This window comes from Schistosoma haematobium, chromosome 1, assembly GCF_000699445.3.
Source record: "Schistosoma haematobium chromosome 1, whole genome shotgun sequence".
NCBI classification, from domain to species: domain Eukaryota; kingdom Metazoa; phylum Platyhelminthes; class Trematoda; order Strigeidida; family Schistosomatidae; genus Schistosoma; species Schistosoma haematobium.
The window spans coordinates 12,555,767-12,580,596 of record NC_067196.1 but is presented as its reverse complement, the minus strand read 5'-3'; the positions used below and the strand labels follow the sequence as shown (position 1 = coordinate 12,580,596).

General features: G+C 36.0%; 1 protein-coding gene across 2 annotated transcripts; it reads right to left on the bottom strand.

The window, feature by feature from the left end:
* Positions 1-566: 566 nt before the first annotated feature.
* Positions 567-22,584, bottom strand: MED21_1 (Mediator of RNA polymerase II transcription subunit 21). Of its 2 annotated transcripts, XM_051210353.1 has the most exons (6): positions 22,488-22,584; positions 20,000-20,042; positions 17,432-17,621; positions 15,669-15,925; positions 5,985-6,390; positions 567-1,715 (listed from the first exon to the last, which is right to left on the bottom strand). In XM_051210353.1, the coding sequence occupies exons 5-6, from the start codon at positions 6,372-6,374 to the stop codon at positions 1,338-1,340; spliced, it is 768 nt and encodes a 255-aa protein (XP_051073161.1). In that variant the 5' UTR covers positions 6,375-6,390; positions 15,669-15,925; positions 17,432-17,621; positions 20,000-20,042; positions 22,488-22,584; the 3' UTR covers positions 567-1,337. The 2 variants fall into 2 exon arrangements, with proteins under 2 accessions (XP_051073161.1, XP_051073160.1); XM_051210354.1 differs by lacking the exon at positions 567-1,715 and having other exon boundaries at positions 2,159-6,207; positions 17,432-19,952.
* Positions 22,585-24,830: the final 2,246 nt, after the last annotated feature.

Sequence of the window (24,830 nt, the reverse complement as noted above, 5' to 3'; positions counted from 1 at the left end):
AAATTCCTCCTCAATTGTTACCACAGCCAACGATTCTGGTGCGCGAAACACTATCCCAGGTCTACTGAAACCTCGCTCCAAACTATACATTGGAGACTTTAACGTACGCACCCTATGTCAAACCGGCCAGCAGGACTTCCTGGCTAAAACCCTGGAATTTCGTACCATTGATGTATGCTGTGTCTCTGAAACACGCATACAGGATCCTAATGTAGTCATTCACTTGACCTCACCTCGCCAAAACGAAGAGCAGACGAGACACCCTCTGTTTATTTGGTGACCTGATGGTTAGTTCTCGCGGACTGGCAGAAGTAGGGATAGCACTAAGCATGAGGGCGGAACAAGCACTGTTAGAGTGGATCCCCGTTAACAGTCGTTTATGTACTATTCGGTTGGAAGAAAGTTAGGGGCGGCCAAACCAAAACGTGGCATCAGTGCTTGAAGTCATTAACTTCCAGTCTGAGCTATGTTGGTAGATGCAGATTACTTGGTTGGGGTCCGCGTGACTGTCGTAACCAATGGTTGGAGACTTGGTGACATGGCTCAGAATCGATCACAATGGCGTCGGTGTATACACTCTCTATCTTCTCTTAAACTAAGCGATTAAAATTGCTTCAAATCTTTCTTTCTATGAACTAATTCTTTCTTCCTGTACTATATCCTTATTGCAATCTTTCTTTTACATATTACCACCTTTGAATTAGCTACTTCTATGAATCCGGTGTCCATCTTGTTGTGTTAATGAGGTATGGCAACTTAGACCAATGCACAAATGTGCCTAGTCCTACGTTGTAGCTGACTGACTGACATTGTAACTCTGTTGTTATGGACGTAACGCATCTAACCCTAAACATTCTAAACCTAAAACTCTTGGCATTCCTCTAAACAAAATACTCCTAAAACCTTATCTTTAAATTCCGTGCCTTTTCTGTATGTCATTCCCTGATCACAGCCACACAAGATTAATAGTCCAATATTCTGTAGATGTTATAAAGTTACATGATTAACCAACCTAACGAAATGCGAAATCTCACCCAAAAACATGATTGTTTTAAAAATCGCGCTTAAATTCAACAATCGCCGTCTTCGTTCTGATTGATCAATCTCATTCGTTTTAAAGCTGTCAGCAACGTTTATTTCTACCACATATAAAAAGATATATATACTATTCAACGAGTATACAAAACAATGCCAGAAAATAAATCCACCACTCATAAAACGTTAATAAACACAAATGGAATGAATAATCCTTGTTTTGTTTTGCTTTATAAGTTAACAAAAAAGAGGACTTCTATCTGCATATTTACTGAATATCAATGCTAACATTGTCAGTGATCTCAGGATGATGTATTGGGCACAGAAGTAGTGGGTACAGTAGTTGTTGTACTGTTAGTAAAATTAACACTTGAGTGTTGATTTGATTGTTGATTTTGAGACTGTTGTTGTCGTTGTAATTTATTTCCCAATTTAGATACTGCTGGTCCAATAGTTAACCGACATAAAATAATCCAACATATCACTAAAATTTTTACAGGTATATATGATATTACTTGACAGATAAAAATAGTAATATCTTTCATTGAATGATTATTTATCATGAGAGATTGTAGTGTTACCGGTGAAATTGTCTCAATTGGTGAATATGAAATTAGATAAGCCATAAATATTGCTTCGATTGCATATAATCCAACGTAGATACTGACTTGACGAACCATCTGAACCCCCCCCAAAAAAAAATTTTTTTAGAAAGAGAAATATATACATACATAGATGTTTAAATGAAAAGAGAATAAAAAAAATATGGACGTAAAATTATCACATACACCAATTAAAGTATAGTAGTACAGGGACGAGAAATTAAAGAATTCGCGACGAATTCCCAGCTAGTTTCTAGTCAAAGAGAAAATAGCTTCTATAAATGGATAGTTTACGGGAGGTGAAGCAATGATACTGCAAAGTGTAAACAGATTTTGCATAATTAATAAATCTATTAATGTCTTCTACAAGTTACTTGGCCTGTTAATCGAAAAAAACTGATATATACTAGTGAAGATTAAATTACGGGTAACTTCTGTGAACTATTAATGGACTAATATTGTATATATATTGTTATTGTATAACTAATAAGTAACTAGACTGTGTATATCTAAATTTTGACCTACAGACTATTATGATACGATTTACTATTCTTAAATTATACTCAGTTTATTAATTAAAATCTCCCATATTCACAGCCACTTTTTGGCTAAATTTTGTACAAATGCTATTTCTTATTTTATGGTGTGATGTGGTCTGTTTGGCTGCTACATAAACTAAGTATGTTACAAATAAATGACCCACATAGTGGAAGCTGTTATTGGCATTCTGGACTGAACTGGAAGGGCTAGGAGAACAAAGGACTAATAAGGACGCTAGGCTGTTTATACCGGTCGAACGTCATTGGTTTGGTACAGTACTAATACTGTAGAAGTTGCATTTTGATTGGCGAGTAAATAATGTGATAACTAGCCCGGCCTAAAGATATAGCAAAAACAACGAATCAATTTATCTATATTCTAGAACCTTTAAAATGACCCAGATAGATTTTTAAGTCCCCAGACTATTCTTGATTAGATTTGAGATTATATGTTTAGGTTACAATTTCATAACGAATTGACAATAGTTGTATTGTAAAGCTTCTCTATAGCCATATGGATGAATTAATTTTGTCAAAAATATGAGATGCTATCTGATTACTTCGTCCATAAAATATAGTCCCATGTGGTTAAGGTTTCCTTCATGACCAATGGTATAAGATGGTGGGAAAATTTTGCAGCACAGGTGGATGATTTACGTGTTATTGTTCTCTGAGCAGGATGTTTTGATCATGAAGCTTTCATTGTTTTTCTGAACAACACCGTTAGCACAAACTCCAGGTTGAAGTGAAGTGTTCGAAGTTTTCGAGGTCAACCTCGATTTTATGTGAGTCATTTGTAGAGAAATTTGAACATATCACATAGCTAAAGTCTGTGCTGATGATATTGTTCAAAAGAACAATGAAAGCTCCATGATTAAACCATCCAGCTCAGAGAACAAAACTACAACTAAATTAATGATTTAAGTTTATAATTCAGTGATAACGTCGATTTGCCTGTTATATATAATCTAAAGAGATAGATTTACGCATTTGATAAATTTAGAACTATTACTTTCAATCTATAGTTGCAAGAAATAATTTTTAGCAATCATTTTAAATATTTTGAACAACGTACAAAAGCATCTCTCTTGATCACTAAACATGATATTTAATTTCGTCCAGAAAACTAGATATCGGATTCCCGATTATGATTGAGTCATTCCTAAAGCATACTCTTTACTACACTAATCCTTTGAACTTGATAATTTGAAAAAAAAACAAGATAGGATACAAGTTCGTGAAACTGCAGTACATTTGTTCTTCAATGTTTAGTATGTGTGAGATACCTAGCTTTTTTTGTTCATTTAGTGAGTGAATGTGGCATACAAGAAAAAGTATGATTTTCACAGAGGATTTCATTCCAAGCTCTAATTTTCACTTTTATTCTGCTTTTTCATTCAGCACGTTGTGATGAGCTACAGTGGTATGTTCATAGAAGGCATGTAAAGATAGCCTTATATGATTAAAATGAAATTCCCAGTGAAAATCATGCTGTTATATACAGTATTTAATCACTAAATATATAGAAAAATGGTTAAGAATGCTAGATATTGCATTGTTGTTATTGAACGCTGAAAAAATTGTCAACCTCTACAAAATAGTCTTTCATTATGACTGATGTCAGTTATTGATGAAAGGTCCATTATTCAGTTGTAATTTTACTACATTTTTATCACTTGTTTTAGAACTAAACAAACCTTTCTTGTTGGTTGGAAAGCAGTTCAAGGTCAACCACATACTTTACCAAAAAATAAGCGGATCTGCTCTATTCAAATCGAATTCCAAATATATTACTCCGATAAAAGTGTTGAAACCTTATTCTAATTTCTGAACAGAACAATCATTTTAGTCTTTCCCGTTATCCTGTACACTATTTGTTCGAGCAGTTAAATGTATAATTAAAACACGATTGGGTTATTTTACATTTACTCTTATAGGTAATCATGAGCTCGTCGTACCTGTGTACATACACACACGAATGTTTATATACATTTGTCTGACGATCTGGTCGCGTTAGATACCGTATCTTTTATACACGTGTATGATGATCAATTTCATTTAATTTTCACATACGCTCGATCTATCCGTCCTTATTCTGCCTGCTCGCTTTATTTGAGAACAAGTTTACTTGAAATAAACCTTATCTAATACTACTACTTCATGCCGTGTGACTTATTTATTCTTAAGCCTGAAGGTAAATGTAATTGCCAACATGTTTAAGTCAACTAATCACACGAAGTAAACCTAGATAAGTTAGTGATAAGAATCAAGCAGATCAGTTATAGGAAGTGTAAACAACCCAACATACAAACCACGCGAAACAATGACAGTCAATGAACTGATATAGTAAGCATGGTTTTGCTGATTCCAATCTTTTAAATTTCTTCTAAATTAGTTATGATTGCATAAGGGAAAATTTTTAGCTAACTATATGTGAAAATTTGGATGAAAAAATTGTCAACTCTAAAAATGTGTTCATGTTGAGTAGAGTAAAAATAGCGAAAGTGGACAGCTTTGACGAACGTCACATGATGTAATCGATTTAAAAGACACTTCCCTATAAGTAGCACAAACTTGACTAAGTGTATTCGAATAAAGAGCTTTCAATATATTTATGTAATTTCTGTCAAAGCCTTTGAGTGGAAGGTGCCGTCATGAAACATGTCAATCAACAGAGCCAAATCTACATTTCAGATCAATAGAAATGACTATAGTTGAAAGTCAGAAAAATGTGTACTTTAATTTATAACCTAATCCACAGTAACTGCCAAAAGTGATTGTAGTAATGTCAACGAGGTACGGAATACAGTTCGAAGAAAACATTAAATCATGTTTCATTTCAACTATTTGTGTCTGTGAAAAAAAGAACCAATAAGAATAATTAGGTTCACCAACCAGATGAAAAGGTTTGTGCTAATCTGAGACATATTGATAGTAGATTTTATGATAATACCCTATTACTGTAACCTGAGATGAGACGGGGTTCGGACACGCGAACTATTGCTTAAACATCAAACGTTTCGATGGTTACAGTTTCTGAAGAATAAAAATATTGAATGGTTTTCAAATCAAAAGTGCCAAAAACGAGAGGTTTGACGTCAGAATACAATAGAAAGTTGAAATTGTTGATAGAGTGGCAAGAAATGTGTGTGAGAAGTGAAGGGGGACAATGGAATTTAGACTGAAACGTAAGTGTACGAAAACCCTAATTTTGGTAACCACTGTAACATTCAATAAATTGTGAACCCTGTAGATATACCAAAATTTAAACAGTGAATCGAAATTGGTTCAGTCAAATAAGTTGATTTAACACTATCACTTCTTAACAATATCTCATAATATGCAATTCTGGGGTCTATTGAACGTGACATTTCCAGATATTCTCTACATATAAAAGCACCAAACAATGTTAAAGTACTCATAACAGTCACGAAAACAGTATCTAAAAAAAACCGTAGTGCATACCCAGTGAATTATGTTGTGATGCGCAATGTTCGAGAGTTGAGATATACTTCTAAACACATGAACCTGGTTGCTCGAGAGAAAATACTGAGAGTGAAGAAAATGTATTTCGCTAAGGATAATCGATTGTATGTGAACTTATTTATTTATATATGTGCTTATCCCTTAGCAAATGAAGCCTATCAGTGGATTTTCTCATCCCTTGAAAAAGAAAGCCATTTCTTGGCTAATCGCATTTGAGATTTAGCGATTTCTCATTAACCTACTGTATTGAATTGTATTTGCCTTATAATGACTGTACGAATAGTAAGCAAACTTCAGTTAATTATTGAAACAAAAAACTTACTGATCCAACAAGAGTTTCAGGGGCCAAGGAGTTCAACTGACGTTCCAATAGTTTTATCTTTCGTTCTAGTTTCGAATAAGTAGCAAACTCATCCACCATATGTACACTTTTCAATTGAGTTCGTAAATTTCCTAGATCTTCAACACACTTAGCACGAAGTGCTCGACGTTTACGACCGGATGGTGTGGATATTGCCAAAATAAAATTAACAAGAGCATGTAATCTATCCACGATACCGAATGTAAAGCATAGTCGAAAGAATAAAATAAAAAGGAATATAATAGTTAAATAGGTGAGCCAGGAAATAGACGATGGTGGTGATGAATATATGTATTCAGGAGCCTCATAACTTGAGTCGTTGTTTAACGACAGATTAGGATTAGTTTCCATAAAATTCTCTATACACCTGTTGAAATGATAAATAAATAAAACCTATATATTAACAAAGTTACCAATTAGAGAAGTGAGTTACTTGTATGTTTTATATCTTAAGCATATTTCAGTGAAACACAAAGGAGTGTACTCAACGAAAAATGATAAATCGATGGAGAAATCAGTATTTAAGCCCTTACATAAATTTATTATACATAAAAACTTCTCCCTTTATCAGTAACAAATTGGATTTTGTGTAATGCGTTGAATTACAAGTTAACGTAGAAAAGTATGAGTTGTTAAGCGTGTGACTCGGAAGTTAAGTAATTACGTACGCATTGAGCTATATAGTTCTAATAATATACGCAAAAAGTGATAAACATTAAATGGATACGAAGAAAATTAGCATTAATGTAACGGAACCAAAACCATTTTACAAATTCAATAACAACGAATGAATAAAGTTCTGGGTATTTAGAAAAAAAAATTTTTGTATTATTTAATTAACTTAACAAGACAGTGAGTCATATGTCTTTGTTGTTCAGCATAATGAGTCTTAAATTTGCTTTATGTACTTATACATAACGAAGAATAAACCTGATGTAGCATTGTGAACTGACAACTTATTTAACATAGGTCAACACACAAACTTAGTTATAATAAGTTTTGAGACAAATATACATTGGATATAATCCATCTGGATTACAAATATTACAACTTTCTAAAAAACAACCCATCATAAATGAAACCCATTTCTTTTTATTTCACAGTTGAAACGGGGACAGCCAACTTTTGAACATATTTGGAAAAAATTTGAGAAGCTATAGTTCCATTTAATTTAAGTTTTCTCCTATTACTTACTTACGCCTGCTACCCCTCGTGGAGCATAGGTTACCGACCAGGATAGTAACTTACAATAACTAGTAAATAAATATGCAAGTTAACTGACAGGCAAAGGACAGGTAAAAGTGATTAGGAGTTTTATCTTCACTCGCTTGGTGGACACAGGTCATCAAGTTGAGTTGAATAAAGTTTTCAAGGTTATCCCCCATATCCCATCAAATTCATCACACGGTTTACGAGTTCGTCTTCTGCACATTGCTGAAGTAATTGGAATTGATGTTCACAACCGTAACCTTTTCATCCAAAATAATTTTGTACAACCACTCTCACTACCTTGGCCATCTGTATAGGAGTGAGTTTTTAGCAACTTTCATTAAACCTTTTCCTTTAAAAATATTTAAATTACTTTCTCATTTTGTTATATCCGGTGAAGATTAAACTACAGGTAAATTCCAAGGACTATTCATGGACTAATATTCTATAAATATTCTTATTGTATAACTACGCAACAATTACACTATGGATATTTATATTCCTTTTATGATAAGCTTTATTTTGACCTATAATTTATTATTGTACGATTTACGGTCCTTAAGTTATGTTCAGTTTATTAACTACTGCCTCCTTCATTCACAGCCACTTTTTGGCTTATTTGTGTACAAATATTATTTCCTATTTTATGGTACGTTGCGGTCTGTATGATTGATATATAAACCAAGTATGCCTGAAATAAACGATCTGCTCTGATTCGGAAGCTGGTATCTTGTTCTGGACTCAAGTGGAAGGGCTCGTAGGACATAGGACCAATAAGGACGCTAAACTGCCCACACCGGTTGAACGTCATTGGTTGGCCTAGTGTGAAGATTCGTATAAGTCGTATTCGGATTGGTAGATAGATCGTGTGATCGAAAAGTCAGACATCCAAGGTCATAACAATTGGCGACGGGGATTTTGGCAAAAACAAAATAATTGGGAGACGCAAGGTCATAACAATTGGCGACGGGGAATTTGGCAACAAAGAAATAATAATAATACAAGTGGTGACTCAGATTTTGGAAATAAATTAGCTGTAATAAGTTGCCGGTGATTTTTGGATTAATATTATTATTAGCAGTAAAATTTTTATTTTAAAAAAAAAAAAATGTCAGATTCTTCAGAACAATTGCAGTTATTATTACAGCAGCAGCATCAAATGTTAGCTTCGCAACAACAACTATTGGAGGCACTTTTGGGTAAACTATCTATTCAACAAGGTAATCCAGATTATAGAAGTATAGAATCATATCTCAATCCAATTCCAGAATTTATATTTGATGCAGACAGCGGTCACACTTTTGAAGCATGGTTCGGCAGAGTAGAAGATATTTTTCGAGTAGAATTTGCTACTATGGATGATGCAAAGAAAGTCCGGCTGCTATTACAGAAACTTGGTCCTAATGAGCATCAAAAGTATAAAAACCATATTCTGCCTAAACATCCGCGAGAAGTTAATTTCGATGAAACTGTTAACATCCTAAATAAAACGTTTTGTGAACAGTCATCTTTATTCCGTATCCGGTATAACTGTCTACAGCTGACTAAAGAGGCTGATGAAGATTATACTACGTACGCCGGAAGAGTAAATTTACAAGCAGAACGATTTAAATTAAATGTATTAACCAGTGATCAATTTAAATGCTTATTATTTATTTCTGGTCTGAACTCTCCTGTTGATGCCGACTTTCGCATGAAGTTGTTATCCCGTATGGAACATGATGATGAAATGACGTTACAAACTATCACCACTGAATGTCAACGATTAATAAATTTAAAACAAGATACAGCTATGCTGGAAACCAAAAGTGCTGCTCCATCGAATTCTGTTCATGCTGTTAAGACAGGTCAAAGACGAAATAGTACCAAAAGTCATAAATATCACTCGAAAAGCCCTAAACCTGCAACTAAATGTTGGTATTGTGGTGCGTGGCATTTCTCAAGATTTTGCCGGTTTAGAAATCATAGATGCACTATATGCAATAAAGTTGGCCACAAAGAATTAGTCTGCCGAACTAGAGAAAGTTTAAGATCAAAACGAACCAGACGTCCGCACCAGTACGAAAATAAGTATATAAACAGCGTATATTCTACACTGGCTCTAAGCGTAGCGGATAAAAGAAGATATGTGGAATTAATTGTTAATGGTGTTCATATTCGATTGCAACTGGACACGGCGTCAGATATCACACTAATCTCGAAACGAACGTGGTATTTAATTGGGTGTCCGAAAGTATTACCAACAGAGCACACTGCACGGAATGCGTCCGGAGATATATTGAAACTTGTGGGAATGATAAAATGCTCTGTTAAATTCCGAGGTAATTACTTTACAGGAAATTGCTACTTAACGAACAGACATGAGTTAGACCTTATTGGTATAGACTGGATAGATAAACTAAATTTATGGGATGTACCATTAAATGAAATATGCACAATGAAAGGCGCAAATAATCCTAGAGATCCACCCGCAGTTCATGTAACCAAGAAAGTCGTAACGATAGAAGATCTTTTGCAGAAACATAAAAACTTGTTCCAGAATAAATTGGGATGCTGCACAATTGAGAAGGCAAAATTATACCTACGACAGGATGTAAAACCTGTTTTCCGTCCAAAGCGTCAAGTTCCATATGCAGCTATTGACAAAGTCGACAAAGAATTAGACCGACTAGAGGAACTCGGTGTTATACAATCTGTTAATTATTCGGCATGGGCAGCACCAATTGTAGTAGTTCAGAAAGCGAGCGGAGCTATTCGCCTTTGTGCAGACTTTTCAACAGGATTAAATGACGCTTTACAAAATCATTCATATCCATTACCTTTGCCAGAGGATTTATTTATTAAACTAAACGGTGGACGTTATTTTTCTAAACTTGATTTGTCTGAAGCTTACTTACAGGTGGAAGTTGACGAAGATTCAAAGGAGTTATTAACCATTAATACCCACCGTGGACTTTATCGTTTTAACCGATTACCGTTTGGTGTTAAACCAGCTCCAGCAATTTTCCAGCAGATAATGGATACCATTTTGTCTAACGTCGAAGGTGTAGCAGTTTACTTGGATGATATTATAGTTGTTGGCTCTTCCGCGCAGGAATTAGTGCGTCGGTTAGATGTGGTGCTCACTAAAATATCACAAGCTGGGTTTCAGTTACAAAAGAAAAGTGTGAATTTCTGCTCGAGTCTGTTAAATACCTGGGATATATATTTGATAAAGATGGTCGTCGACCGGATCCAGACAATATAAATGCTATCAAAAATATGCCCAAACCGACTGAGGTTACAACCCTTCGTTCATTCTTGGGGATGATTAGTTATTATAGTATGTTCGTACCCCAGATGTATAAATTGCGACAACCATTAAATCAGCTCTTGATGGCTAATACAACATGGCACTGGACGAAAGAATGCCAAGATTCTTTCGATGAAATAAAAAGGATTTTATCTTCTAAACTATTGCTGACTCATTATAATCCAAAGCTTGAAATAATTGTAGCCGCCGATGCTTCAAACTATGGAATTGGAGCCGTTATCAGTCATCGTTTTCCTGATGGTAAAGAAAAGCCAATTGCTCATGCATCCCGAACTCTTAACTCAGCCGAACGAAAATATAGTCAGATTGAGAAGGAAGGATTAGCTTTAGTTTTTGCAGTAAAGAAATTTCATAAAATGATTTATGGTCGTCGATTTACGCTTTTAACAGACCACAAGCCGCTTTTATCTATATTTGGATCAAAGTCAGGTATTCCTGCTTATACAGCGAATCGGTTACAACGCTGGGCTATTACGTTGCTTGCTTATGATTTCCAAATCCTATATAAATCAACTGAAAAGTTTGGACAAGCCGATGCTTTATCTAGATTAATTGCTAATCAGAAGCAGAAAAGTGAAGATTCTATTATTGCAACGATATCGTTGGAGAATGATGTTCACCATATACTACAAGTTGCCATAAAAGCAACACCGTTATCCTGTGAAGACATTAAACGTTATACTCAAGAAGATGATGAATTGAAGCAAATTATTAGATACCTCGAACATGGTTGGCCTGCCCATATACACGACAAAAATATTGAACAGTATTCCCACCGTCGGAATTCCTATCACTTGTGGATGGATGCTTGATGTTTGGGAGTCGAGTAATCGTACCCATAAATTTACGCCGTAAGGTGATGTCACAATTGCATGCCGCACACCCAGGAGTAGCAAGGATGAAGGCACTTGCACGTGGATATGTATATTGGCCGAATATTGACGCTCAGATCAAAGAGTATGTTGAGACATGTTCTGCGTGTGCAAAAGCTACCAAAGCCCCTCGTAAGACAGAAATGCAGAGTTGGGGGACACCAACAAATCCATGGTCAAGAGTACACGTAGATTTCGCCGGTCCCATAAACGGAAAACAGTACTTAGTGATGGTTGATGCTTTCTCAAAATGGCCAGAAATCCACTACGTAAAGTCTCTTTCTACAAAAGCTACTATTGAAAAACTGAGACAAGTATTTAGCTGTTTTGGGTGTCCAGATGTATTAGTATCCGATAATGGACCACAGTTCACCTCCGCCGAATTCTCGAAGTTCTGCGCCGCCAACGCTGTTAGACATATAAAGACACCCCATATCATCCACAGTCAAACGGTCTAGTTGAGAGGTTCGTAGATACATTTAAAAGAGCACTACTTAAAGCTGAGGGAGAAGGTGAAATAGACGAGATGATTCAAAGATTTCTACAGACATACCGAGCAACACCAAACCCAACAACAAATAATCAAGAAAGCCCAGCAGAAGCAATTTTTGGGAGAAAGATTAGAATACCTATGGAGCAAATGAAACCAAAGCTTAGAGCCAACCTCCGAAAGAACAAACGAATGGAACAGCAATTCAACAAGCGGCACGGTGCATTGCCCAGAAGGTTTAAGGTGGGACAAGCGGTAATAACAAGAGATTTCACGGGAGTAAAGCCAACTTGGAAGTTTGGCATAATAATACGAAAAAAAGGGAAAGTTATCTACGAAGTAAAAGTTGGAAAAAAGATATGGGTGAGACATGCAAACCACATACAGCCAACCAGACAAGAACGAGAGACAGGAAATGCTACAAAGTCGAATATACCAATAGATATATTAACTGAGTTGAATAATGAAATTAAAAATTATCCGAATAATAACGAGACGTGTGAAACACTCCCAAGGAGGTCGCAGCGCATCAGACGAAAACCCAATCGGATAAAAATAAATCCTAAGGATCATTATTATCTCTAATGCTTCAAAAAAAAAGGGGAGGTGTTATATCCGGTGAAGATTAAACTACAGGTAAATTCCAAGGACTATTCATGGACTAATATTCTATAAATATTCTTATTGTATAACTACGCAACAATTACACTATGGATATTTATATTCCTTTTATGATAAGCTTTATTTTGACCTATAATTTATTATTGTACGATTTACGGTCCTTAAGTTATGTTCAGTTTATTAACTACTGCCTCCTTCATTCACAGCCACTTTTTGGCTTATTTGTGTACAAATATTATTTCCTATTTTATGGTACGTTGCGGTCTGTATGATTGATATATAAACCAAGTATGCCTGAAATAAACGATCTGCTCTGATTCGGAAGCTGGTATCTTGTTCTGGACTCAAGTGGAAGGGCTCGTAGGACATAGGACCAATAAGGACGCTAAACTGCCCACACCGGTTGAACGTCATTGGTTGGCCTAGTGTGAAGATTCGTATAAGTCGTATTCGGATTGGTAGATAGATCGTGTGATCGAAAAGTCAGACATCCAAGGTCATAACAATTGGCGACGGGGATTTTGGCAAAAACAAAATAATTGGGAGACGCAAGGTCATAACACATTTCTTCTACTTTTGTATTTTACATATTTTCAACTATTATCATCGATTCTTACATAACTACAATAATGCTGACCTTTCATCAAAATATTTTGTTAGTTCTGTCTATATATTATGCAATGTAGCAACTGGTTGATTTTCCGAATAATTACGCTGATTATTAAATCCTATTTCTTTCAATTACTCAATATTATTTCATAATCTACCTGTCATTATACATAGATTTTACCTGAGTAAGACACTTAAAAGCATTACAAGTGGTTTGATTTTCTCATCTATCATAATTGTTATGACTTGTGACCTTGTTAACATATCACGTGATACGATAGCCAATTAGACACCGATTTATACAACGAGACTAATCACGTATAAACTTGCTCGAGTGACCTAGAGTTCTTTTTAGTCCTCTGAAATAATAGCCTCTCGCCTAAACCTAGCCGGTTCAGTCCAGAACACCAATATCAGCCCCCGATATATCAATCAGGTATTTCAGACATACGCAGTTTATATACAAACAAATCAGACGGTATCATAACATAAAATCGAAAATAATAATTACACAAAATCAGGCTAAAAAGTGGCTATGGGAGACTGTAGCTAATACCTTGGAAATAACTCAGGAATAGTATATCATATAATAGTAGTCAATAGGTCAAACGGAAGCTTATAATAAAAAGAACATGAATATACAGATAATGTAGTTACTTGATGGCTATACAATAATACATGTAATGACGGTCCATACATAGATCCTAACAGTTACTAATCATTATTCTTCGTCCAGATATAAAAATAATAACAGGTTTTTCTACACCAAGCATCATAGCATTCCAAACTATTCAAAAGCACTTATCTATTTAACCGAATATAACCTAACATAAACTTTTTAGTAAAATAGTTTATTAACTATATTAAATGGGAAATAGCGAAATACTTTAAAGTATTTATTCAACAATATCGGTTATAATGGAGCGGATCTATACGTTATTATTCTTCCTCGCGATTTTGAGTTTTGATATTCAATCGATTTATCCACTTTCTTCGAGGGTTTTTTTTCAAATTACTCTTTATGCTTAGTAGTTCCTTATTGTTAATTGACATTAATATTATTTTGGTAACTTTGATTTCCACCTTCCAAAAATCCCATTCACTTTGTGCATGTATAAATCGTTGAAACTTTGGTTGTGCCACGCCTTATTTTCCACTAACAGGTCACAACATTGATGATTTACTGAAGTTAAGAGAGAACACTAGTTTCTTGGTATAGTAAGTAAATTACCACAGCTCAAAGTAACCCATAGATACAATTTCCACCCAACCAAACATAATCCAAAAACCAGTAAAGAGAACAGCAACCTATAAGTACGTAAGATCGAATGAAATTCAGCGAGATATTCAACATAACATAACGAATAGAAAGTAACCGAGTGAACATTTTGTTATAGTGAATCAAATGTTTATATTCATAGTTTAAATCACGAATTGATCATGACTAGACCACTGCTGAAGACCTGGACGGTCGTTTTTTCTTAATATGGTACTCCACATCAGTGAACATTCAAGACTCCACCACAGGATTGAATACATGATCTTCAGTCTCACACACGAATCCTTAACCTCTAGACCACAAGGCCAGAATTCACAGCAGGCAAAGCATGACGATTGCACAATATCGTGAGGTTAGATTAACACCATTATTCCCGACTTAGTGGTATAGAGGTTGTGTTCACGAGTGAGACCGAAGGTCCTGTGTCCGGTTCTTGGTTGTGGGCCCGTAGATGCTCACTGATGAGGAGTACCATACTAAGACAAAATGACCGTCCAATGCTTCTAGACCTTTAGCGTTGCTCTAGCTTAGACTAGTTCGTGATTTAAACTATGAGAATTCTATAATCTCCACAAATCCCTCTATACTAAAAGTAACTATGTTTTATTTATCGCATATGGGAGCTCAACCTGAAATAAGAAGCATTTATGATTATTACAATTACTATTATTATTGTCATCATAATAATACCCTAATCTCAAATCACTATCATCAAAAATTCTTAGTTGAACGAACGACAGCAACATACTGACTTCATTTTCCATGTGGTAGAACGAGTTAAGTACATCTATATGACATTTTGAAGGTGAGTTTGTTTTGAAAAGCGTGTTTCATACTTTTACATTTTCCCTACTATGGTGCTTAGTGTTTGATAACCTAAGATATTTATAGCAAATCAGTTGGTGGAGCAAAGACTTATAATGTTTCCCAATGTGGAAGAACTTAAATTCCAGACAGATCTACCTTTTTATCAAAGGTGTATGAGAATGAGTGGGTCTAACTCATGTGAGCATGTGATAAATATACGGGGAACGTAGTTACTAGGAGTATAGGTGAATCTTAAATACATATTGTATATATTTAGTTAAGCTTTAATGTACAGAGTATTACTTCGATAAATTCATGACGTTAAGAACTGATGATTTATCATTAGAACTACGAAAAATAACGATCGTGCTGGTAGTAACAATGAAACTAAACGAATGAAAAACTCGCAACCCATCAAATGTGAGATATTAGAGACTAAAAATACCTCTGATTCTAGTGATTGGGTAGTGAGTTGTGTTTGAGCAATAGCTGTTAAGCAGCGACGTACATCAGCCAACCTTGACTCAAGTTTAGTTGTGATACGCGCAAGTTTCGCTCCTTCAGATCTATAAGCTTCTAAAAGTTTGTGAACAGTAGCACGTTGAATATCTGCGCTGGCTTCTTCTTCAGGCAGAGCTCCAATCAATGCATCCAGTTGCTTTGCAGTAGCGGAAATTGCAACAGCAAAACTCCGAGCAATATCTAAAGCCAACAAAAATACTGGATCAATCAAAGCATTTTGTGGAATGTCTGAATAAGTTTATTAACAGGACAATGAGAGTTACTATCCAGGACTTAGGCATAGTTGCTGAAGTAACTACAAAGTTCTAAATTGCTAATAAAGATGGCCGTTTTACTACACAAACTTAAGAATTACAGTGGGTTTAAAAAGTTATGTATTAGGTTAAACTATTTACTCTTAGTTTCGGTTTCAAGATTGTCTTAATTTGAGATTTGTGTTATAGCTGATTGTGATTTATTGCTTTCCTTAATAAATATAAGTGCACTGTGTGCGCATTCTGGGTTGTCGAGTCATCTATTATTTTGTTCTTCTCTTTCCTAGCTCGCTATTTACGCTACTGTGCATGCTCCCCTAGTAAACAAAGTACCTTCTAGCTGTATGAGAACCGTTATACCAAATACTGCATTTTATAAGGGCTTGGATCAGGTGATTCCGGTGATCATGGGTATGCATTAGTCTTGGGAATATCTGAAACACTAAAAAAAATCTAGGACCATAAACAAACAAATGGACAGCCAAGATGTTACAAAGAACAGTATCATGTTTCAGTAAATACATGTTAATAATGTCATACTATTTGTTCTTTACCATATAAACACTAATTTGCGCAGTTACCATTTCCTTATAAAGATGCTGTCTTCTGTGTGGTTTCCAAACGTTCAGAATGTACACGTATCTTCCAGAAATTATTAAAAACTGGCACTTTGTCAAAAGTTGGTATGAGATTTCTATGCCACCGGGAAACTATGCCATAAGGGGGTTGCTAATTAGAACTAATAATATGCAATAACTGAAAGATAAGAGTACTACATGTGTGAAATCCGAAACTAAACATCAAAAGCTAACGATGAAAGTATTTACTTTGCTGAATGTGTAGTGAACAAAAACACAAGTGGGGACAACTGAATGTATTTGAACACAAAATTACAGAAAATCTTAGTAAAATATGAGAACCATACAGTAAATAATTAATTAGCAAAATCCCAATCAATTGTTTCAAAATTGATTGTTCTTTTTGCAAATACCAGTCAATTGTCTCAGACTTCATTGTTCTGTCGTTTCCACACCAACCATTCTTTGTTCTCTTTCCTTTGATCTTTTTAACCTTCTGCCGCCAGGAATTTCACTTTCGATTGATGATATGTACTACTTATATCTGTTGACATCAGTAGCACACATCACAAGTGTACTCAAATCGACGGAGTAGGCTTGTACTGTAACTTAAAACAACAGAACCAAGGCAAAGATAATGTTGATTTCACTACAATGAATACTAACAGTAACTACTGAACTATGAAACATTCAAAATAAACTAGCATGTTTAAATCTATGTGCAGACCAGTGCCGGACGCTTACGTTATCCTATATCTTGGTTTTGTTTTTGGCCTATGTTCACTGTATTTGAAGAATTTGTTTTCTGAATACTAATAAAAAACACTGCATAATAGTCACATATATACACTAACCGTCAGTTGGTTGAGCTTGGATAAATGCCTGGTATTCTGGTTTAGCAGACCTAGAAGCCCAATTAAAGTCAGAAAAGAAACTGGGCTGAGCGACTTGTTGTATTACACCGATTGCGTTGCACAAATTTTCAGCTTGTAAATTAATTGCGTCTTGTAACTCAGTAAGTCTATCTGCCATCCAAGTTGGGAGCTGAAAATAATAAAATGTAGATAAGTACATTTTATGAAATTGAAGTCCATGTTAGTTAGGAAGAATTATTATATCCCGATAAGAATAATGAATGGTAACTTTTGGGATCCATTTATGGACCAATAATATGCGCATATTTTTATAGTACAATTGTTAAATAACTAGACTATTCATATTCATGTCCCTTTATGAGCTTTATTTTAACCTATGAACTGTTATTATACGATTTACCATTCTTGAATTATGCCGTGTCTACCAATTACTATCGCCCTTACAGCCACATTTGGTTAAATCTTGTACAAATGTTCTTTCCTATTTTATGGTGCGACATGACATGTTTGGTTGGTATATATACCCCGTACGTTTGAAATAAATGATTCATATTGCAAAGGCTGAGACTGGTGTTCTGAACTTAACTGGATGGGCCAGGCGGAAAGCAGGACCAATAAGGACTCTAGACTGCTCGTACGAGTTTTATGTGTCACTGGTCCGACCGACAATTCACTGCTCTCTAATTGACGGTATCATCACGTTATACATTAACAGGGCACTCAGGCCACAAGTTATAACAAGAATGATTAGTAAAAAGCAACAAAAAACGAGTCGAATATCAAGTCAAATTACGTAACAGTTTTAGGTCGCCATATTTATTTCAGACAAGTGAAAAAAACTTAACGAAACCACGACCAGTTGACGTGCAGTAAACAGCCGACATAGGTTACTAAGATGTTTTATTTTTATCCAATCATATCAGGAATGAAGGATGAGGGGAATAGCAACGATTTTGATTAGTAAGATTATAATTAAATTCGAAATGTGCTTTTCTACTATTTGCTTTAACCGAGCATCGATTAAGCATTAACTTATCATGGAAACCTTGAGACCTTGTTAGTCAAGTTGAATCCTCTACACTTGCCACAAGGGGATTTCCTCGCAGAAACCGAGATGATCAGAGATCGAAACACCAGTCCAATGGAATTACGTTCAGACCTCAAATTACAATATCCAGTTTCACACTGCCATTCCTAAAGGAATGGCCAGTAGTTTTCTCTCACCTCAAGTTATTTACAAGAGCCAGAATATCGTTAAAAAGAACCACGACAGGAATTTTTTTGTGATTCGTTAACAATGAGCAACTACACCGCAGTCATTTACTAGTTCAACTGTCATTAGCTCCGGTTACCTGACTCCAGTAGAACACCTAACTATCTAGTCCCACAGCAGTTTAGCTAACTATTAACTATATGAGTGATATTCCCGACAGACTTTAATAGAGCTCGATTTTCAAGCACTAAACCTAAGCTTCGAATTCCACCTCACCCACTTCGGTTTGGGAAACAGGATGGTATCGCTAGCCCTTACACTTGGAGTGTCGCTTATACTCAAGTACCTGCTGAATGAATTAATTTTGTTTTTTTTTTATTATTATCATATCCGGATGATGTTTCTTTAACGATTCAATTGCTTAATGATTATTAATCGGTCATCAACATACAGCCTAACAAGAATTACACTGGCCCAAGCAACCATATCACACAAACAATATGAATAACAAGAGATCGAAATAATACACCAGCAAGGATAATGAGAAAGCCTAAACATCAGAAATATAATTCGAAAAGACAGAGTGGGAAGGTTTTTTACAAAGGAATAATTGCAATAACCGATAGGAAGATAGAGTTGAATCCAGCTGCGCCACTGTGACATATTATGTACACCTCCTATTAGCCAACGGTTCAAACCCATTTTGTTATTCATATTGGCAGTCAATAGAAACTAATTTTCGAGCATCTAATCATTCCGAAGTTATCAGCTAGATATTCATACATGAAGGGTAAAACATGTGTCGACGCTGTTGAGACTGTTGATAATAAAATACCCAAATCATTAATGCATATTGTGAAAGATATAAAAGATAGTAAATTTGTTGATGAAGCTATAAGCTTTCATAGACGACTTATGGGGAGATGCAAGTACAACATCCATCCCAGACACAGGCTATCTCTATGTCCAATGTTAACTGGCATAAGAGCATGCTAGACGACGACTGAGTGATCAAATCAATGCATGATATTAGTCTATAAAATCAGGGGGGGGTTGAAAAAGACACTAAAACGCACTGCAGACGAATGGTGTATTCATGCCCTAAGAAAAAGCAAAACGCTATAGAACTGTGACATAAGAACATGCTTTGAAACACTACGGACTACAAAACTGTGTATTTATCACACGGCATCTTCAAAATAATCAAATGACCTAATAATTTTGGTTCTGTGCCAACCCAGTCTGTATTTAAGTACAGATAAGTAATAATCCAGAAACATCCTAGCTCTAAAAAATGAACACAAACAATAATGGAGGAATGGAGGACGACTTACCAATTAGCTTCCCTGTGAGTTTTACTGAGATCAATTTAAGATCCTGAAATACCAAAGAGAAAACTCAATTACAAAGTCTAGTATATATAAGTTCCCTGCCCACTTAAATAGGGCTGTCACACAGAGAGGTTACGGTTATACATGTGTCTCAAAGGGGAGATATCGATTCCTCGTGTACGAACACTGCAGATCTACCCAACAAAATAAATGGGTTGAGAAATAACATGTAGTGTTCATCCGATAGGCTTTTATTTCAGAATGAGGAAAAACGGGTTAGGAAGTGGGGTCAGTGGATCTACTCAGTAAGGCTTCTCTTCATCACAAAGTGTCTGATTTGGACTGTCTTTAAAAAGCCTGCTGCCGACACCTATTTTGAAAATTTGATACTGGTGATTTAGCAGTTCTCTTAGATTAGGATGTATATATTGGTCTCCCAGATGGTTATAATCTTTCTTCGATTACAATGAACTTACAATGTAGAGGATGAATCCATCGAAGCTCGAATTTCTAACCCTATAGGACTACGATTATTTGAAGCAAGGAACTTGTCTGAGAAAGAGCCAGGGATTGTCGCGCTTAAAATTCACTTATGAAGAATTTTTATTTGATAACCTAGGACTGCATGATACCCCCGTGGTCCCATTAGTGTCAAATACTAGGATATTTGCCCCCAAGTACCCGAGGGTGGGGAAAGTTAGCTTTCCCACTCGAAATGCTCTCACATAGCCACGCGTATACAGCCACTGCCAGGGAAGTCCTACTCACTGGCTTCTCACGGCATTACTGTTGTTTACGAAATTGGGAGGACAAAAAGCGAATATACGGCACTTTAACCGTGAGTATGGGAGATCCACTTAGGAGAGTTGGAAAACCCTGAGCCCAAACCAATGATGCACATGGGCTTCAGGATCCTAAGGGAACAAATTGCGTATAAAGCAATGATTGGTCATTGGCCACCATGAGACTGCATGTCCTGACGTTGCTCCACTGCCTTGTAGACCAGACCTTTAGGTCGAAGTCTCCGGGTGTAGCCCCCTAAGAAAACCATGTGCTACGGTCTGGGCACTCGGACAGTGTCACAGCCCACACACAAACCAAGTGACTTATGTGGTGCGTATGCATTCGGTGCTCCTTTGTACCTATATTTGTTTTCAAATAATAAATTCGCCCTTTTTGGTTTATATAAACCATCCTTAGTACATATTTAAAATATTACCTTTGCTTATGAAGGGCTTTTAGAAGTACACACCAGAAGGAAAGATTAGTGCCTCAGGCAATCTGATCCAAGTTCAAATTCGGATGGTCAACAGCAGACAAACTCCCAACTAGTCAGAATAAAATAGTCTAACCGCAGCACGATGCTAACCTCAAATACAACCGAATTAACTTTGAATATTCTCCGCTGAAAAAAACGCTAGTCAAAAAAGATTTAGAAGTTTTAGTTCCCTACCAATTTAAATCATATGCTGTGGGAAATATCTACTTAGATTCAACCTGGCACTAGTGACACACTTTTGGATAGTTTAGCGGTAGAGGTTTTCAACTAATTTTAACGTTTCAATCTGCCTTACATATAGTATAAACTCTAAGTGAGTTCACAAGGAGATAGCCCTTCTCCACATCAAAAGAATAACAATTTGAAGAACATTGAGAGGCACAAAATTAGTCCGCGGTCTTCTGTCCAAACACTGAATATCTACCACTTGCAAATAAGCAACACAGAAGCGACCTTATAATGATCTAAAACATACAAAACACTCCTCAAGACCATCTAGGACAGTCATCTGTTTAATCATACTGCATACCCCGGAGGGGATACTCAGAAATCAGATATACAACATGGTAAGTTGAACTTAATCCACACCCACTCTTTAAGATGACTTGAGTTTTGGAATTCCCCACGACCGAAGGGAACCAACTAACATGTCTTTAGTCTTCTGATAGCAAGCTTGATGTGTCTTCAAATACTCAGAACAGTATATTATACTAAATCACTAAGAACTATATTTCTGCTTTTTTTCATACGTAGTATGCAACTCAATCAGATGACTGGAATTGCCGTTGAAAGAAGTTCCCAATGAGAAGCAAACTTTAAATCTGATGAAGGTTTAACCGTAATCACTCAATGAGTAGTATTGACCCAACTAATAATTCAATAACTTATTGATCAAAAGCCAGTCTTATTATCAACAATATTGGTAACTACCAATATTACAAACATACCTAGGTGTTAGTGATTTACTGCTACTAGACATAATATATTGCTAGTGGAAGGATTCCCTATTCCGCCCAGAGCCGTTAGAATCACATGAATTCCGCAAGTAGGATGACTAATTAATCATATATATGATTAATTAGTATACTGTATACTGTTCATTATTGACCATTATTGGTGAGCAAACATACGTTTAACCACCGTGGTGTGTAATAGAGCTCACCGGTCATAAACAATAGAGACGACAGATAGCTGCCCATACGAACAACTTACCAAACAAGACAAGAAACTGCAAGTAGCGTGCACACAATGTGTACACCTCCGATGTCCAATATGTCAAAAATCACCGTGCATGTTGCCAAAATGAAAAAAATTCCTATCAACATCTTAATCAACAATAAGCGTGAAACTCAGTGTGTTTTTAAGCTTAGTGAGGAAGTATTTCGTATACACAAATAATTTTAATGAAGTTAATGGTTAGGTACTTCATGGCCAGTGAAATCTCACTGAGCCCTAGCCAAATCATCCGGCAGTTAGGTTAAAGCGTTTTCAAACCATAAATACCTGTGGCATCTTCAGTACATAGATGTTCGAACGGTCATGTGGTAGTGAGTGGTCTAGAAGAAGCCTTTACCTAGTGAGCTTCCATGTGTGGTAGAAGTAGATCTCCTAGTCCTCCAGATAGGGACCTAGGTATGTGAAGTGCATAGCAGAGAATTATTAGTGGCTTCAGGTGGCATATTGCTCAGAGTCCTTAAGAATCCACCAATCTTCATCGTGAACGATACCCGTAAAGTTGATTTGACCACCTTAACAAATAGAAATTTCCAAGACCAAACTATTCGTATGGAGAATAATATATCCCGATTTTCTAAGAGTTTCTCTAATTTCCGAGGGTTTGGAGCAAGGGTTTATGTTGGGACTGTACCTAAGTAGGTATTTTAGATGTCAAAGATTGCTTAAAAAGTCGCTAACGAATCGCCTATACTCTCGTAAATAAAGACCTAACGGTCTTAGGCTCTCTTTATTAAACTTGAATTTAACCCTCCCCTGAGCCGTTTTAATAGTTTATCTACGAATTTGCTTCCTAGTGTTCTTACTCTTCTGGAGTTAAGGAGAAAACATTGTCTCCAAACTCTTATTCTAGTCAAGTAAAACTAATAAAAATTCAATAAGAAGTCCTACCGTCAAACATCGTAAATACAATGTTAAATTTGCCGGAGTACGATTTTCTCTAAAGGTGTTTTTAGCACAGATAGGGAAAGATTTTAGATAACCGGTGAACAATGAACCTAAATATCTCCCAAATGTCTCAGATGAACTACTTTACACTTCACAGTGTTTTAAATAAGTCCATTATAATTCGCTCAACTTTAAACCAAAGTCTGATCATTCTGAACTGCCGGGTTATCATCTTAGTTGCGAGCCTTTCTGTGAAACTCAGAGTCATCAGCGAAAATTAACATATTAGAACATATTTTCTGAAGAACGTTATTTATATAAAGCGGAAGAGGAAACGTCTCATTACTGAACCCTATAGGGCCCCCTTAGGCTCTCTGTATCCAGTGACAATGGGTCATCAATCCTGTCCTTAAAGACCCAATTATTTAGGTGTAACGTAAACCTGCCGACCGGCGGGAACTCAGTATCTTTAATTTTCAGCTTAGCAATAAGTTACGTATGATCAACCCTATCAAAAGCTCCTGAAAAATCAATGTGTATTTTAAATGCCCTACTCATAACGTCATGAATGATTGTCCATCCATACATCACTCTCAACAGAATAGTTACCTAAAAGTTACTTTTCCCTAAACGATACCATAGCGATGATAAACAATTGATGGACATAGAATAATTTTATGGCTGAAATAAATCGGGAATATCAAAGCTTTGAAGCTTTTGAAAGAGGTCCCTCCAGTTTGTATGCTCATTAAAGCTGAAGAAAGATTAAAATCATCCAAGAGACTAATATGTACGTCCTAATCTAAGAGAACTGCTAACTCACCAGTATCAGCTGTTTAAAATGGGTGTCGGCAGCAGAGTTTTTGAAGACAGTTCAAATCAGACACTTTGTGATGAAGAGAAACCTTACTGAGTAGCGAGAAGATTCACCGACTCCACTTCATATCCAGCAAACTCTTGAATGTATCCCCGCTGCGTTACCGAGGTTCTGTAACACTTTTATAGTCGGAAGATAACAATTTATTCGAATCATTAGTCAGGAATGGATGGGTTCGAAGAAATGTTTGGAAAGTTGATGATGTGTTTAGATGTGTTTGATCTAAGCTGACTAATTGTCGTACGAACTGAGTAGCATATTGTACCGACTAATGATCTGCTATGGATGATTGACTGAACTCAGTCCTCGGAAGTTTATCCAGAAAAGCAAATGAGGCCAGCATCACTGACGAAGACCTGAAGACGTATTTATTATGGGGACTCATTTACTTACATACTATCATTACAGAATAAAGAAATTGTCTATTTTTTTGTAACCTCCATCAGATGAGCGTTATTTCTACTTCGTGATCAGTGTGACCGATTCATTTTTTCGAATAAACGCGTGGCGTTCATATTTAAGGTGCTTCTATTTGGATCACATATTTCTCCTTGTTC

What these genes read in the sequence shown, in the direction of transcription:
- MED21_1 (XM_051210353.1), bottom strand. Translation starts at nt 6,374, where the DNA reads ATGGAAACTAATCCTAATCTGTCGTTAAACAACGACTCAAGTTATGAG. An exon ending in CTGAAACTCTTGTTGGATCA is followed by an intron (nt 1,716 to 5,984) that starts GTAAGTTTTTTG and finishes GGGGGGGTTCAG; the next exon opens with ATGGTTCGTCAAGTCAGTAT.